This window comes from Sinocyclocheilus grahami, unplaced genomic scaffold, assembly GCF_001515645.1.
Source record: "Sinocyclocheilus grahami isolate Dianchi unplaced genomic scaffold, SAMN03320097.WGS_v1.1 scaffold953.1, whole genome shotgun sequence".
Lineage (NCBI taxonomy): Eukaryota > Metazoa > Chordata > Actinopteri > Cypriniformes > Cyprinidae > Sinocyclocheilus > Sinocyclocheilus grahami.
In genome coordinates, this window is record NW_015506132.1 from 321,104 (window position 1) to 334,797 (window position 13,694).

Genomic DNA, 13,694 nt, shown 5'->3' on the forward strand with positions numbered 1-13,694 from the left:
TGTGGCAGGATTGCATGTGTTAAAAGTAACATTTGTGCATTTGTGTATGCGCTGTACAAATGTGTGCCAGGTTCCTCCCAAGGTCTCTTCCTCATCTACTTTGATCTCATCTACTCATCTGCTTTCTTGCTACCATCACCACTGGGGAGGGTTTTGTAAGAACCTTTAGAACAATGGGTCTCATTCACCAGTAATTGTGTACAGTGTATTTGTACACACAAAATAATTTCTCATGAAAAATGTCTGCCTTAAATTGTGTATGCGCTGTACAAATGTGTGCCAGGTTCCTCCCAAGGTCTCTTCCTCATCTACTTTGATCTCATCTACTCATCTGCTTTCTTGCTACCATCACCACTGGGGAGGGTTTTGTAAGAACCTTTAGAACAATGGGTCTCATTCACCAGTAATTGTGTACAGTGCATTTGTACACACAAAATAATTTCTCATGAAAAATGTCTGCCTTAAAGGTGACACATCATGAAAATCTGACTTTTCCAGGTTTTAAGTGCTATGATCAGGTCCCCGGTGCATCTACCAACCAAGGAAACGAGAAAAATATTAACCCAGTAACTTTGTTTTAGTAAGCATTTTTCTTACTATGGAGAAAGTAAGTTATGTTTTGCAGGTTTTCATGGCGAGAAAGTTTGAGCAAAACATGCTAACTGTTCTGCCTTTGGCTCAGTGTTAATTTTTACAGCAAATTTTGATTTAGTTTTAGTCATAGTCTTTTGACTAAAATGCCATTTAGTTTTGTCATATTTTAGTCATCTGAATTGTTTATAGTTTTAGTCGACTAAATCTACAGTAAATTTAGTAGGTTAAAATCGAATGGGTTTAGTTGCAGTGCATTTATTAAGCATTTCTCAAAAATTTCCAAACTCCTTATATAGGTTTGATATTAAGGTTGTATCATGATACACACCGATTTAACTGCGGTGACACAACATGCCTTTATGTTCAAATTAAATAAACCCACTTCTCATAAAGAACAAGAACATGGTCTTCGTTTTCATGAAATACCAATGGTTATATAGGCTAATTATGCATTCTTTATAGCAACTGGTTTACTGGTTCTTCATTCTTTCAAGCAGACATTTATTTCTATAAAGAAATTAAGATGAATCTTTAGGGCTACTAAAGTTTTTCAGTCAAGAGCAGTGCATGATCTTCTGTCTTTCTGTTGTTGCTTGATTAACATCAATGACTCGGACCATAGGAACTAAATTAGGCTGCTGTCCCTTTAAAACCGAATGCACAGCTGCAATGGATGCAATGTACTGATACACGTTCTCCCTACTGTTTACGTTCACTTAAGACGCAATCAACTGCATTTACACGAATACTCGTCAAAACGGACAATTCGACATCATTTTGTGTGCACTTCTCCATTCATGCGACGCGAAAGAGTACTCGCGCGCTGTGAGACGCACTTCTGTGACGCACTGACTGAATTTAGTTTTCTCTTGCGTTGACAGATTTATACACATCTGCTCTTCTCTTACTCCCCCATATTGATATTTTTGAACGTTTTATGCGATGTGCAGCAAGTGTATGTTAGCTTATGTCCAGCCAGCTCATATGTACGCATCTAACCTCCCAAACACGCAGCAGATTCGTTCTGAATTAATCTCTTCCCAAATCGTCCCTCCCTAACATTTGTCTCGTTCTTATTCGTTGACGAAAATGTCAATAGATTTAAGTCATAGTTTTTGTCATTCAAAAAGAGTTTTAGTTCGTTATCATAGGTGAAAATATGTTGTTGACAAATTATGACAAATTATTCCTCAACGAAATTAACTGTGCGTTCACACCGCTGCCGTCGAGAGCGTCAAAAATCGCTCTGGCCGCCCTGCCAACAACGCTGTAGAAAGATTCTTGGACGCTCTGACGTAGATCGAATGCTTTTCTTGTATTTAAAGGGGACGCAAAGCAAACACGGTTGTTGATCTTGTGCAGACTGACCACAAGGAGGGTAACGTTATAAGTTAACCTCAGTAAATATTGTTGTGGACGAAGTATTAAGATCCTTTACCTCATAATGTATAAAGCACTAATACCACACTGTAAAAATACTCTGATACAAGTAAAAGTCCTGCATTGAAAATGTTAAGTAAGTATAATCAGGTATAAACATTACTTAATGCAAGTATAATCAGGAAAATGTATTTAAAGGTTTAAAAGTGAACTGGGACTATTATACTATTATTTATTATGTCATTAGATTATTATTACTATAACGTTAATGCACATCAGCAACTCACCAGGAACACCAACAATCTCAGACACCATGGTCCACGCATAATTTTATTTTATTTTATTTATGTCCCTGTATGCAAACAGGTCATAGATTATTGGGAAACCTGCCACAGCAATAATCAACCTCTCCTCCAGTTTGCTTGGGAACTAATGTGGTCGGAACCAAAGTTTACAGGACTGCGTTCTCTGGAATCCTCTCAAGCGGTGGACTTCTACATTCCGATTGGTTGCCGCCAGATGCCGCCGAACTGCGTCATAGCTCATTACCATAAAGTTGACCTAATTTCAACTCTCCTCGACGCCCTCAACGTCCAAGTCGCGCCGCGCCGCTGCTCGACGCCGGCCCACATTGAAAATGAATGACTTTCGGCCACTTTGACGCTCTCGACGGCGGCGGTGTGAACTCACAGTAACACTGCTTTGGCTGCACTGAAAAGCACAGAACACTATTTAGAGTCCCAGCCTCAGAGGAGACAAGAGAGCAGTGGATTTATTCATTTATTTACTGTATATTGCTGCTGCCACACAGATCTAAAATAAACATGCGATTTATTTCCCAGCTGTATACCTTCACAGATATAACCGACGTAAACTTGTGTGAGAATGTGAACTTCACTCACTTCAGTTCAGTACTCACATGCTGTGACAGCCACTTTCTGTCCGTGTGCTTCGGATGCGTACGCTCAGAAAACCGTATATCAGAAGTTTAAACTAATATAGTTTAAAACGCATTATTTCAGCGTGATAAACAATCAGAACCAAAACAGATGTTTTTTGTCAGGTACCTGCTGTAATGGCAGGTCTATTCTGGAAAAGGGGGCGGGGAGCAGCAGCTCATTTGCATTTAAAGAGACAGGCACGAAAAACAGCGTGTTTCTGCTTCCACTCAAAATAGGCATTTTCAAAATGATATAATAAATTATCTGTGGAGTATTTTGAGCTGAAAATTCACAGACACATTCTGGGGACACCAGAGACTTATATTACATATTGTAAAAAGAAGCATAATATGTCTCCTTTAAATCACAACACGTGTACGCACTAGAGCTGCACGATTAATCGTTAAAAGATCGCGATCTCGATTCAGACAACCACACGATCTCATTTCTAAATGACAACGATTCTCCGGTGTCTATTAAACCTTTGACAAAGTCTTACCGATCCGTTCGCACTGCCACTGACACAGAGCAGTTACCATGTTTGGTTAAGAAACAGCTTCACAAACAGTCTTTTCAACTACACAGTATTAATTCAGATACATTCAGATACAAACATTGATGTCTATGGTAGCAGGACAAAAATAGAGCAAATCCGCGTTTGAAAGTAACTGCCACATAACGTTTGCGTCGATTGCATTGTTTTGCCACTAAGTGGCGAAAAGGGACTTAAATTTATGACTTATTCATTTATTCAAGAGAATCGTTCAAAAACGCTGATTCATCCAGTAGGTTTATGAGCGAGTCGTTGAATCATTGATTCAAACATCTTTTTCATAACTTTAATATTAAATCGGTGTATTAAATATATTATATTTTAAATACATATACACTACCAGTCAAAAGTTTTTGAACTAAGATTTTTTATGTTTTTTTTTAAGTCTCTTCTGCTCACCAAGCCTGCATTTATTTGATCCAAAGTGCAGCAAAAATAAAAAAAACAGTAAAATTTTGAAATATTTTTACTATTTAAAAGAACTTTCTATTTGAATATATTTTAAAATTGTATTTATTCCTGTGAGTTCAAAGCAACATTTATCTGAAATATAAATATTTTTTAACATTATAAATGTATTTATCACTTTTGATAAATTTAAAGGATCCTTGCTAAATAAAAGTATTAATTTATTATTACCCAAAATAATATTACCCCCCCCCCCCCAAAATGTTATATGTTTAACGCTTTTAAATATACTGCAGCAATAATATTTTGCCACACATTATTTTGTTTAGTTCAGAATCGTGGGAGAATTGTGATCTCTATTTGAGACAAAAAAAATTGTGATTCGTAATTTATCCAGAATCGTGCAGCTCTAGTACGCACATTAATTTATTTCTTAATCTCATTCTAATGTTAACCCTCAATTGGTCCCTGGGGTCAATATGACCCCAATCAACTTTTACTTAGTTAAAAAAAAAAATGGTTCCCTTCATCTCAGTGGAATAAGATTGTGACTTTTTTTTTATGTATTCACATAAAAAAATGGGCTTGATTCGGTTGTTCTGAAGGTATGTAAAAAAATATATATTTTTTACAAATCGGGTCTTTGGGGTCAATATGACCCCAATCAACTTTTACTTAGTTAAAAAAAAAAATGGTTCCCTTCATCTCAGTGGAATAAGATTGTGACTTTTTTTTATGTATTCACATAAAAAAATGGGCTTGATTCGGTTGTTCTGAAGGTATGTAAAAAAATATATATTTTTTACAAATCGGGTCTTTGGGGTCAATATGACCCCAATTGAAAATGAATGGGAAATGCAAAAAATCTCTTTTTTTTTTTTTCATTTGTCAAAAAAAATCAATAAAAAAATCAATAAATCCAGCATAAATCGGAAAATGTCCACACAAAAACGAAGGCCTGATACTAGAGCACAAATACAATGTGGAAACGAGCATACTCACTCAAGTTTATACAAAAAAAATAACTTAAATGATGATCTAAATTTGATTTAAGTTGTTTCTGGATATTGATCTAGGTGTTGGGTGTAGAATTCTGCCATCTGCCGGTTAGAGAAAAACTTGTAGAAATTAGAGTTTTTGAAAGAATTGTGTAATGACCATAAATATCCAGCAGAGGTCCATAGAGATCCATTCATTTTTCTGGAAGTGGCCAACTGCTCCTCTCACAACTGTTCTGATATACATTTTGTAAATGTATATATTGAAACATTATAAAATACATAAAAACAGTATGTGTATACACACACACACACACCAACCATTTATACCTGCTTATTGCAGTTGTTTTTTTTTGTTTTGTTTTTTGGTGTTGGTTTTATTTACATTTAAGTAAAATAAAATTGTTTTGATTTTACGTTTTAGATTGAAAAAAATGTGTGCATGCAAAAACATTTATGTGGCATTATTGCAAAAGCGGGCACTTCAAAATACCTCAAAACAACAAAAACAAAGTCTAACCTTTTAGAAAAATACTGTTTTTATGTATTTTATAATGTTTCAATATATACATTTACAAAATATATATCAGAACAGTTGTGAGACGAGCAGTTGGCCACTTCCAGAAAAATGAATGGATCTCTATGGACCTCTGCTGGATATTTATGGTCATTACACAATTCTTTCAAAAACTCTAATTTCTACAAGTTTTTCTCTAACCGGCAGATGGCAGAATTCTACACCCAACACCTAGATCAATATCCAGAAACAACTTAAATCAAATCTAGATAATTTAAGTGATTTTTTCATAAAAATGTGATATATCACATGAAAGCTAATGGTGTAGTTGAGGAATTTTGTACAAAAATAGGTACAGAAGTATTTAATATCTCCCAAAACACAGCTTTAATGTATAGATGAGAAGTAAACAAAAAAATTATATATATTATTTGTATGATTAAAAATGTATATATTTTTTACAATAACTACCCATTTTGGGGTCATATTGGCCATCATATTGGATACTGGGGGTCCATATTGGCCCCCAGTATCCTAATTGAGCGACTGTGTGCCTGAGGTTATTAATTTGCATGAAATGCATCCAATCCATCTACGTAGAAGGCCAGTGGATCCCAAACCTTTTCAGCCGGACCACCCTTTTGTAGAGAAAAATATTTTCAAACCCCCCACATCTACCTTTTTACTTTTTTTGGAAAGTCTCTTATGCTCACCAAGGCTTAAGTTATTTATTAAAATACAGTAAACACTGTAATATTGTGAAATATTGTCCATTTAAAATATCTATTTTAATGTTTTAACATACAGGCTACTGTATTCCTGTGATCAAAGCTGAATTTTCAGCATCATTACTCCAGTCTTCGGTGTCACATGATCCTTCAGAAATCATCCTAATATGCTGATTTGCTGCTCAGTAATCATTTCTGATTATTTTAATGCTGAAAAATGTGGTGCTGCCCAATATTTTTGAGGAAACCATTTTTTCACATTTCTTTTATAAATATTTGAATTTGTCCTTTGTGTCAGAGCGCTGGAGTTTGAAATAGATCGGGACATCAGGTTATTGTCATGGATTTGTCGTGTCGCACCGCATCCACAGCAGAGAACATCACTGGGTTCTATTTGCTTTTGTCACGTCGCGCCGCTCATGTCTGGTGTAGACACGTTGTTTTGGCATTTGTGAATATTAAGTATATTCAGAATCTGCATTTTGTTTACCTGGCACTGGCAGTATTTTCACAAACTTGTAACTTTCATGCTTAGAGCAGAACCGCATCGTTCATTTATATTATTGCACACAGGACTAAAACGTTCAGTTTCGACTCTTAATCGTCATTTGTGTTAAAATGTGTGCAAAGCGTACCAAATTGAACAAATATAAATGCAAAATTGCAAAACCGGTATCCACGGTATAGCAAAATCCATTTCATGGAACAACATAATACCGGTAGTCACTTTCATACCGGTATAGCGCCCACCCCTAGTTAACAATTAATCCTGGGTATTCATAAACTGACGTTTCACACTGAACATTTCTAAACACTCTTATTTGCATATTTGCAGGTGTCAGTGTCACTCATTGGACGAATGCAGTCTGTGACCTGTTCACATAACGGCTCTAGGACTGCGCATCCACATGATTTATATTGCAGACTGTCCTATCAATTCTTTCCTGAATGGACATTTTGGTGGACTATAAAGGTAATAATGAAACATTCTCTTTTTCTGCCCAATTCACACTTTTTCGGTCACCATTTTACCTTTTCCCCTGAAACTGTAAAACTAATTTTTATACAGCACACAGTGTTTCCACGACTGTCCAAAGCATGTGAATATGAGCCATGCAAATGGGAGTCTGTTGCTAAGCATCTAATTGTACCATTCTAACAGAGTATTCTAACAAAGCGATACTAAAAAATGTGTGCATGCAAAAACATTTATGTGGCATTATTGCAAAAGCGGGCACTTCAAAATACCTCAAAACAACAAAAACAAAGTCTAACCTTTTAGAAAAATACTGTTTTTATGTATTTTATAATGTTTCAATATATACATTTACAAAATATATATCAGAACAGTTGTGAGAGGAGCAGTTGGCCACTTCCAGAAAAATGAATGGATCTCTATGGACCTCTGCTGGATATTTATGGTCATTACACAATTCTTTCAAAAACTCTAATTTCTACAAGTTTTTCTCTAACCGGCAGATGGCAGAATTCTACACCCAACACCTAGATCAATATCCAGAAACAACTTAAATCAAATCTAGATAATTTAAGTGATTTTTTCATAAAAATGTGATATATCACATGAAAGCTAATGGTGTAGTTGAGGAATTTTGTACAAAAATAGGTACAGAAGTATTTAATATCTCCCAAAACACAGCTTTAATGTATAGATGAGAAGTAAACAAAAAAATTATATATATTATTTGTATGATTAAAAATGTATATATTTTTTACAATAACTACCCATTTTGGGGTCATATTGGCCATCATATTGGATACTGGGGGTCCATATTGGCCCCCAGTATCCTAATTGAGCGACTGTGTGCCTGAGGTTATTAATTTGCATGAAATGCATCCAATCCATCTACGTAGAAGGCCAGTGGATCCCAAACCTTTTCAGCCGGACCACCCTTTTGTAGAGAAAAATATTTTCAAACCCCCCACATCTACCTTTTTACTTTTTTTGGAAAGTCTCTTATGCTCACCAAGGCTTAAGTTATTTATTAAAATACAGTAAACACTGTAATATTGTGAAATATTGTCCATTTAAAATATCTATTTTAATGTTTTAACATACAGGCTACTGTATTCCTGTGATCAAAGCTGAATTTTCAGCATCATTACTCCAGTCTTCGGTGTCACATGATCCTTCAGAAATCATCCTAATATGCTGATTTGCTGCTCAGTAATCATTTCTGATTATTTTAATGCTGAAAAATGTGGTGCTGCCCAATATTTTTGAGGAAACCATTTTTTCACATTTCTTTTATAAATATTTGAATTTGTCCTTTGTGTCAGAGCGCTGGAGTTTGAAATAGATCGGGACATCAGGTTATTGTCATGGATTTGTCGTGTCGCACCGCATCCACAGCAGAGAACATCACTGGGTTCTATTTGCTTTTGTCACGTCGCGCCGCTCGCGTCTGGTGTAGACATGTTGTTTGGGTATTTGTGAATCTTAAGTATATTCATAATCTGCTTTACATTTACCTGGCACTGGAAGTCCTTTCACAAACGTGTAACTTGCATGCATACAGCAGAACCATAAATCGTTCATTTATATTTCTACATGGCTCCCTGCAATACAACTCTGATTCTTCAAATCGCGCCATCTAGTGGTCTGTTATTGATACAACCACAACTGCTACAACCGATAACGGGGCTCTCAAGCGGGTACCGCGAGTCCTGCTGAGGTAGATAAAATGTCAAATTAATATTTTGCATTCAATTATTTACTTATCAGGCAAGTGGCCGCATGATAAGCGGAAAAATTACACAGTGTAAGTCGCTTTGGATAAAAGCGTCTGCTAAATGACTAAATAAATAAAATAAATAAAGTCTTTATCACCCTGCAGAGGTTTCTTTTGCAAAATAATCTGCTGACTGTACACTATCCCTCAGCCTTGCCACGCCCCCCAGTTTGGGAACCACTGGTATAAAGGATTCATGCAACCTTTCCTTTACAGCCTTTTGTCAATCTTAGCAAACATTAGAAATTATGAAATATCCATGTATAAATTTAACATGTTTATAAATCCACCCAGATTATGTGATTTAAGTGTGGTTAATGTGTGGTTTCAGCTGTTCCTACTTTTTTTTTTTTTTTTTTTGTGGTGCTGCCCAATATTTTTGAGGAAACCATTTTTTCACATTTCTTTTATAAATATTTGAATTTGTCCTTTGTGTCAGAGCGCTGGAGTTTGAAATAGATCGGGACATCAGGTTATTGTCATGGATTTGTCGTGTCGCACCGCATCCACAGCAGAGAACATCACTGGGTTCTATTTGCTTTTGTCACGTCGCGCCGCTCGCGTCTGGTGTAGACATGTTGTTTGGGTATTTGTGAATCTTAAGTATATTCATAATCTGCTTTACATTTACCTGGCACTGGAAGTCCTTTCACAAACGTGTAACTTGCATGCATACAGCAGAACCATAAATCGTTCATTTATATTTCTACATGGCTCCCTGCAATACAACTCTGATTCTTCAAATCGCGCCATCTAGTGGTCTGTTATTGATACAACCACAACTGCTACAACCGATAACGGGGCTCTCAAGCGGGTACCGCGAGTCCTGCTGAGGTAGATAAACTGTCAAATTAATATTTTGCATTCAATTATTTACTTATCAGGCAAGTGGCCGCATGATAAGCGGAAAAATTACACAGTGTAAGTCGCTTTGGATAAAAGCGTCTACTAAATAAATAAAATAAATAAAGTCTTTATCACCCTGCAGAGGTTTCTTTTGCAAAATAATCTGCTGACTGTACACTATCCCTCAGCCTTGCCACGCCCCCCAGTTTGGGAACCACTGGTATAAAGGATTCATGCAACCTTTCCTTTACAGCCTTTTGTCAATCTTAGCAAACATTAGAAATTATGAAATATCCATGTATAAATTTAACATGTTTATAAATCCACCCAGATTATGTGATTTAAGTGTGGTTAATGTGTGGTTTCAGCTGTTCCTACTTTTTTTTTTTTTTTGTAAAATCAGACTAAAATTTAGTATGTTATTGGAATGTTACTGGCAAATCATGATTTGGTCGTGAAAACATTTGAAGACAGACTTCACGCACAAATCTGGCCTATATATGGTTAGTAAATGTGCAATACAAATGAATTGATTGATACCAACTACCTTTGCGACTAGGGTATTATATCAGATTTCTACATATATTAGCACTTTTATGAATTTAGAGCATATGCATGGCCACTTTAATTCCCAAAAGATTTGACCTTTTTTTTGGGGATGTGTTGTGATTTTTGAAATTATATCCCCGAATCAAAAATTTATTCTATTCATGGGGTGGCTAAAAATGTCCAGCCCTAAATTGTAGGCCATCATTTTCTTTTAATTGTTAATAAATATCTGAACAGAAAGTTTCTGAGCTCTCTCAATACCTTTCTCTTTAGGAGCCTTGGATGGTGTGGAAATCTCAGGAGTTGTAGGTAGGGCTGAGAATCAACATTTGCATTGGGTTAGGGAACTATAGAAATGTGAGTACAAGAAGTCCAGATAACCCCAGAAATAGTCACACTCTCAAAGGGGTCATGAACTACCTTTTTTATTACTTTGTATGCTATTTTCTGTCCTGTTTTGAGCCCCTCATCGGAACGCTCTGTTTGAATAGATGTGGCGGATTGTAGACTCGGAAGTAAACGCCGACTGCTATGATTGGCTAACAGTTGTGTATGTTTGACAGCCTACATCCTTCATAGATGGACGCTGCTGTGATTTAGGTTAAAATCGCATAAATACTCAGTCAGTACATACCAAACGACCTGTAATAATAGATAAATCAATAGTGATCACGTAATAAAAACAGTTACTCACACACTCACACTTGTGTGGTGTGACATTACTGTCGAATCCAATATAGTCGCACAGCATCTCTTTTAATTTCAGCCTTTCAGAAAACCCGGCGTTGAATTGTGCCTTGTTTGTAAACGAATCCGCAGAGAATTCTATTTTACTAAATACTATTTATATACTACTGAATACTATTTGTGACACTGGATCACAAAACCAGTCTTAAGTAGCACGGGTATATTTCTAGCAATAGCCAAAAATACATTGTATGGGTCAGAATTATTGATTTTTTTTATAGTAATACAGTTTTATAGTATACAAAATTATTGAACTTTTATGCCAAAAATCATTAGGATATTAAGTAAAGATCATGTTTAATGAAGATATTTTGTAAATTTCCTACTGTAAAATATATCAAAACATAAATTTTTATTAGTAATATACATTGCTAAGAACTTCATTTGGACAACTTTAAAGGCGATTTTCTTGGTATTTTGATTTTTTTGCAACCTCAGATTCCAGATTTTCAAATAGTTGTATCTCGGCCAAATATATAAATCTCAATTTTAAAAAAAGTACCCTTATGACAGGTTTTGTGGTCCAGGGTCACATTTGAGTTATTATACCATTATTACTTATTTCTATCTTCTGCACTACTAATGTGATGGTTAGCTAGACTCACTATAGCTCACTAAGACTTCCTCAACAAACACCACAAGTAAGTATATAACAACTTTCATTCTGGGTGAACAGTTCCTTTACAAATTGCAGTCATACATTAATAAAATAAATTATTTCAATCTTACTTGCTTTAATGCATTGTGGTGGTTCAGGGCTCCATCCATTTGCTTTACACACAATAGAAGCATCTCCGTTCAGTGTATAGCCATCTTCACATTTGTATTCTATAAAGTTACCCAGTTTGTAGGGGGGTGATTTTCCACCAATTCTTTTTGCATTAGGAATTGTAGGCGTTAGACACCCATCTGGGAAAAAAAGGAAAGAAAAAATGTTTATGTAAAAGAAAAGTATTGATCATTAAATATTTTATTCATTAACGGGAAGAAACTTTTTTTTTCTTCATCTCATGACTGGCATTTTAACCATAGCTTACCAACACATTTCGGAGGATCTGGTTTAAAGGTTCCATCCTCAGAACAATGAAGTGTTGATTGTCCTATAAGATTAAGTCCTGTGTTACATCTATAGGAGACTGCATCTAAATAATCGTAACTATCCAAAGGCTCATCTTGAAGTTGCCCATTTTCTAAGGCTGGAGGTGCTGAACATTTCACCGCTAAAGAGAAAAACACATCCAGATGAATAGGTATTTATTTCCAGGACAAAAAAAATATTTTAATACAAATTGGGAATGGTTTTGTGCTCTTCAATATTATATTTTATTCAAATGGAAGAACTAACATACATTCACAGAGAGGATCTCGGCCATCCCATCCCTGATCTCGGCATGTTCTTGTTGTTTCCTTACCCGCTAACATGTATCTGAAAGCAATGATTCTCATCTTACTAAATACTCAACTAACACAGCAAATCTAAATTCCACATGGTTTAAAACAGACTTAAAACAGCATATATAAAATGACATTAACTGTTTCACTTACCCTGTGTGACAAACTGGTTTAGCCGTGTCGCCAAATAAATTCCCAGTCATATCATATCTCCCATTAAGGAAATCTGCAAGACTTCCACAGGATTTTCCTGTAATGTATTCAAGATATTGATTCATTTAGAATTGGTGCTCTTCAAATACTGTCGAAAATAATGAAAAATCATCTTTAGTGTTGCTTCATTACATGATACAGGGATTTATTCTTGCCGTCAGTGGCAAAACCACTATGAGTGATTTAAAGACTTCTTGAACTATACCATACATCCTTTCACATATCTAAATTAGACCTTTTAAAATACAATGTTCAAAGGCATTTTAAAGGAATTTACAAATGTACATTACTTAATATTTAATGACAGTACATACTTGTGCAACTGAGTTCCAGACTTGTCCACTGGTTTTGCTCACAGGTAACCGATCTAGATGCTTTTAAGTTAACTGGCTTGTGTCCAATCACGCACTCAAATGTTACAGTGGATCCATCTGAGAAACTTTGAGTCGAGAGATGGTTTGCTGTTAAAACGACATTTCTTGATGCAAAAGAAGGCGGTGTACATTCCGCTGTGGAAATAAACAAAACGTATGCGTTACAGTAATCTGACGCAGTACTATATTGATCATCATAATTATTATTATTAGAACAACTTCTGCTCCATTCTATACTTATATTTGGTAAAAAGAAAAAACATTACTAGGAGGGGATTACCTTTTTAAACAACAGTAAATTAGTATGACGTAGTAAAACGTGCAGTTGAAATTAAATTACAATGCTTGAATGGGATCAGCTAATTAAAGTTTATTAACAGTTTTTACTTTTTTTTTTATGTTGCTCATTCTTTATCAACCCCCACCCCACCCCTTTAAATATATAAATATAAATTGTTTTCAAAACTTGTAAAATTTAGTTTTAGTATTTGAAAGAGCCAAAGTAGCTTTTGGGTAAAAACACAACTGTGTCTAATGCTACACACAATGGTGCTAACTACAACTGAGCAAATCATGTGCAGAAGTTTTCATACAGTTTTATCACTGTGATCATTGCAAAATGTATTAAGGTTACATAAATATTTGTGAACTGGGGACAAAAACACATCTGCTGGTTAAGGTCACGATTAAATCTGTCCTGACAT

The 13,694-nt window shown here is 35.4% G+C and overlaps 1 protein-coding gene across 1 annotated transcript in view; it reads right to left on the reverse strand.

Moving 5' to 3' along the window:
* Positions 1–13,694, reverse strand: part of LOC107564654 (membrane cofactor protein-like) — a 39,749-nt gene that overhangs the window by 11,664 nt on the left and 14,391 nt on the right. The window contains exons 8-13 of the mRNA XM_016249790.1: positions 12,931–13,125; positions 12,557–12,653; positions 12,361–12,437; positions 12,049–12,231; positions 11,741–11,920; positions 10,526–10,579 (exon numbers count right to left, since the gene is read on the reverse strand). Of these exons, the coding sequence (XP_016105276.1) occupies positions 10,526–10,579; positions 11,741–11,920; positions 12,049–12,231; positions 12,361–12,437; positions 12,557–12,653; positions 12,931–13,125 (786 nt within the window). The remainder of the gene's footprint in view (positions 1–10,525; positions 10,580–11,740; positions 11,921–12,048; positions 12,232–12,360; positions 12,438–12,556; positions 12,654–12,930; positions 13,126–13,694) is intronic.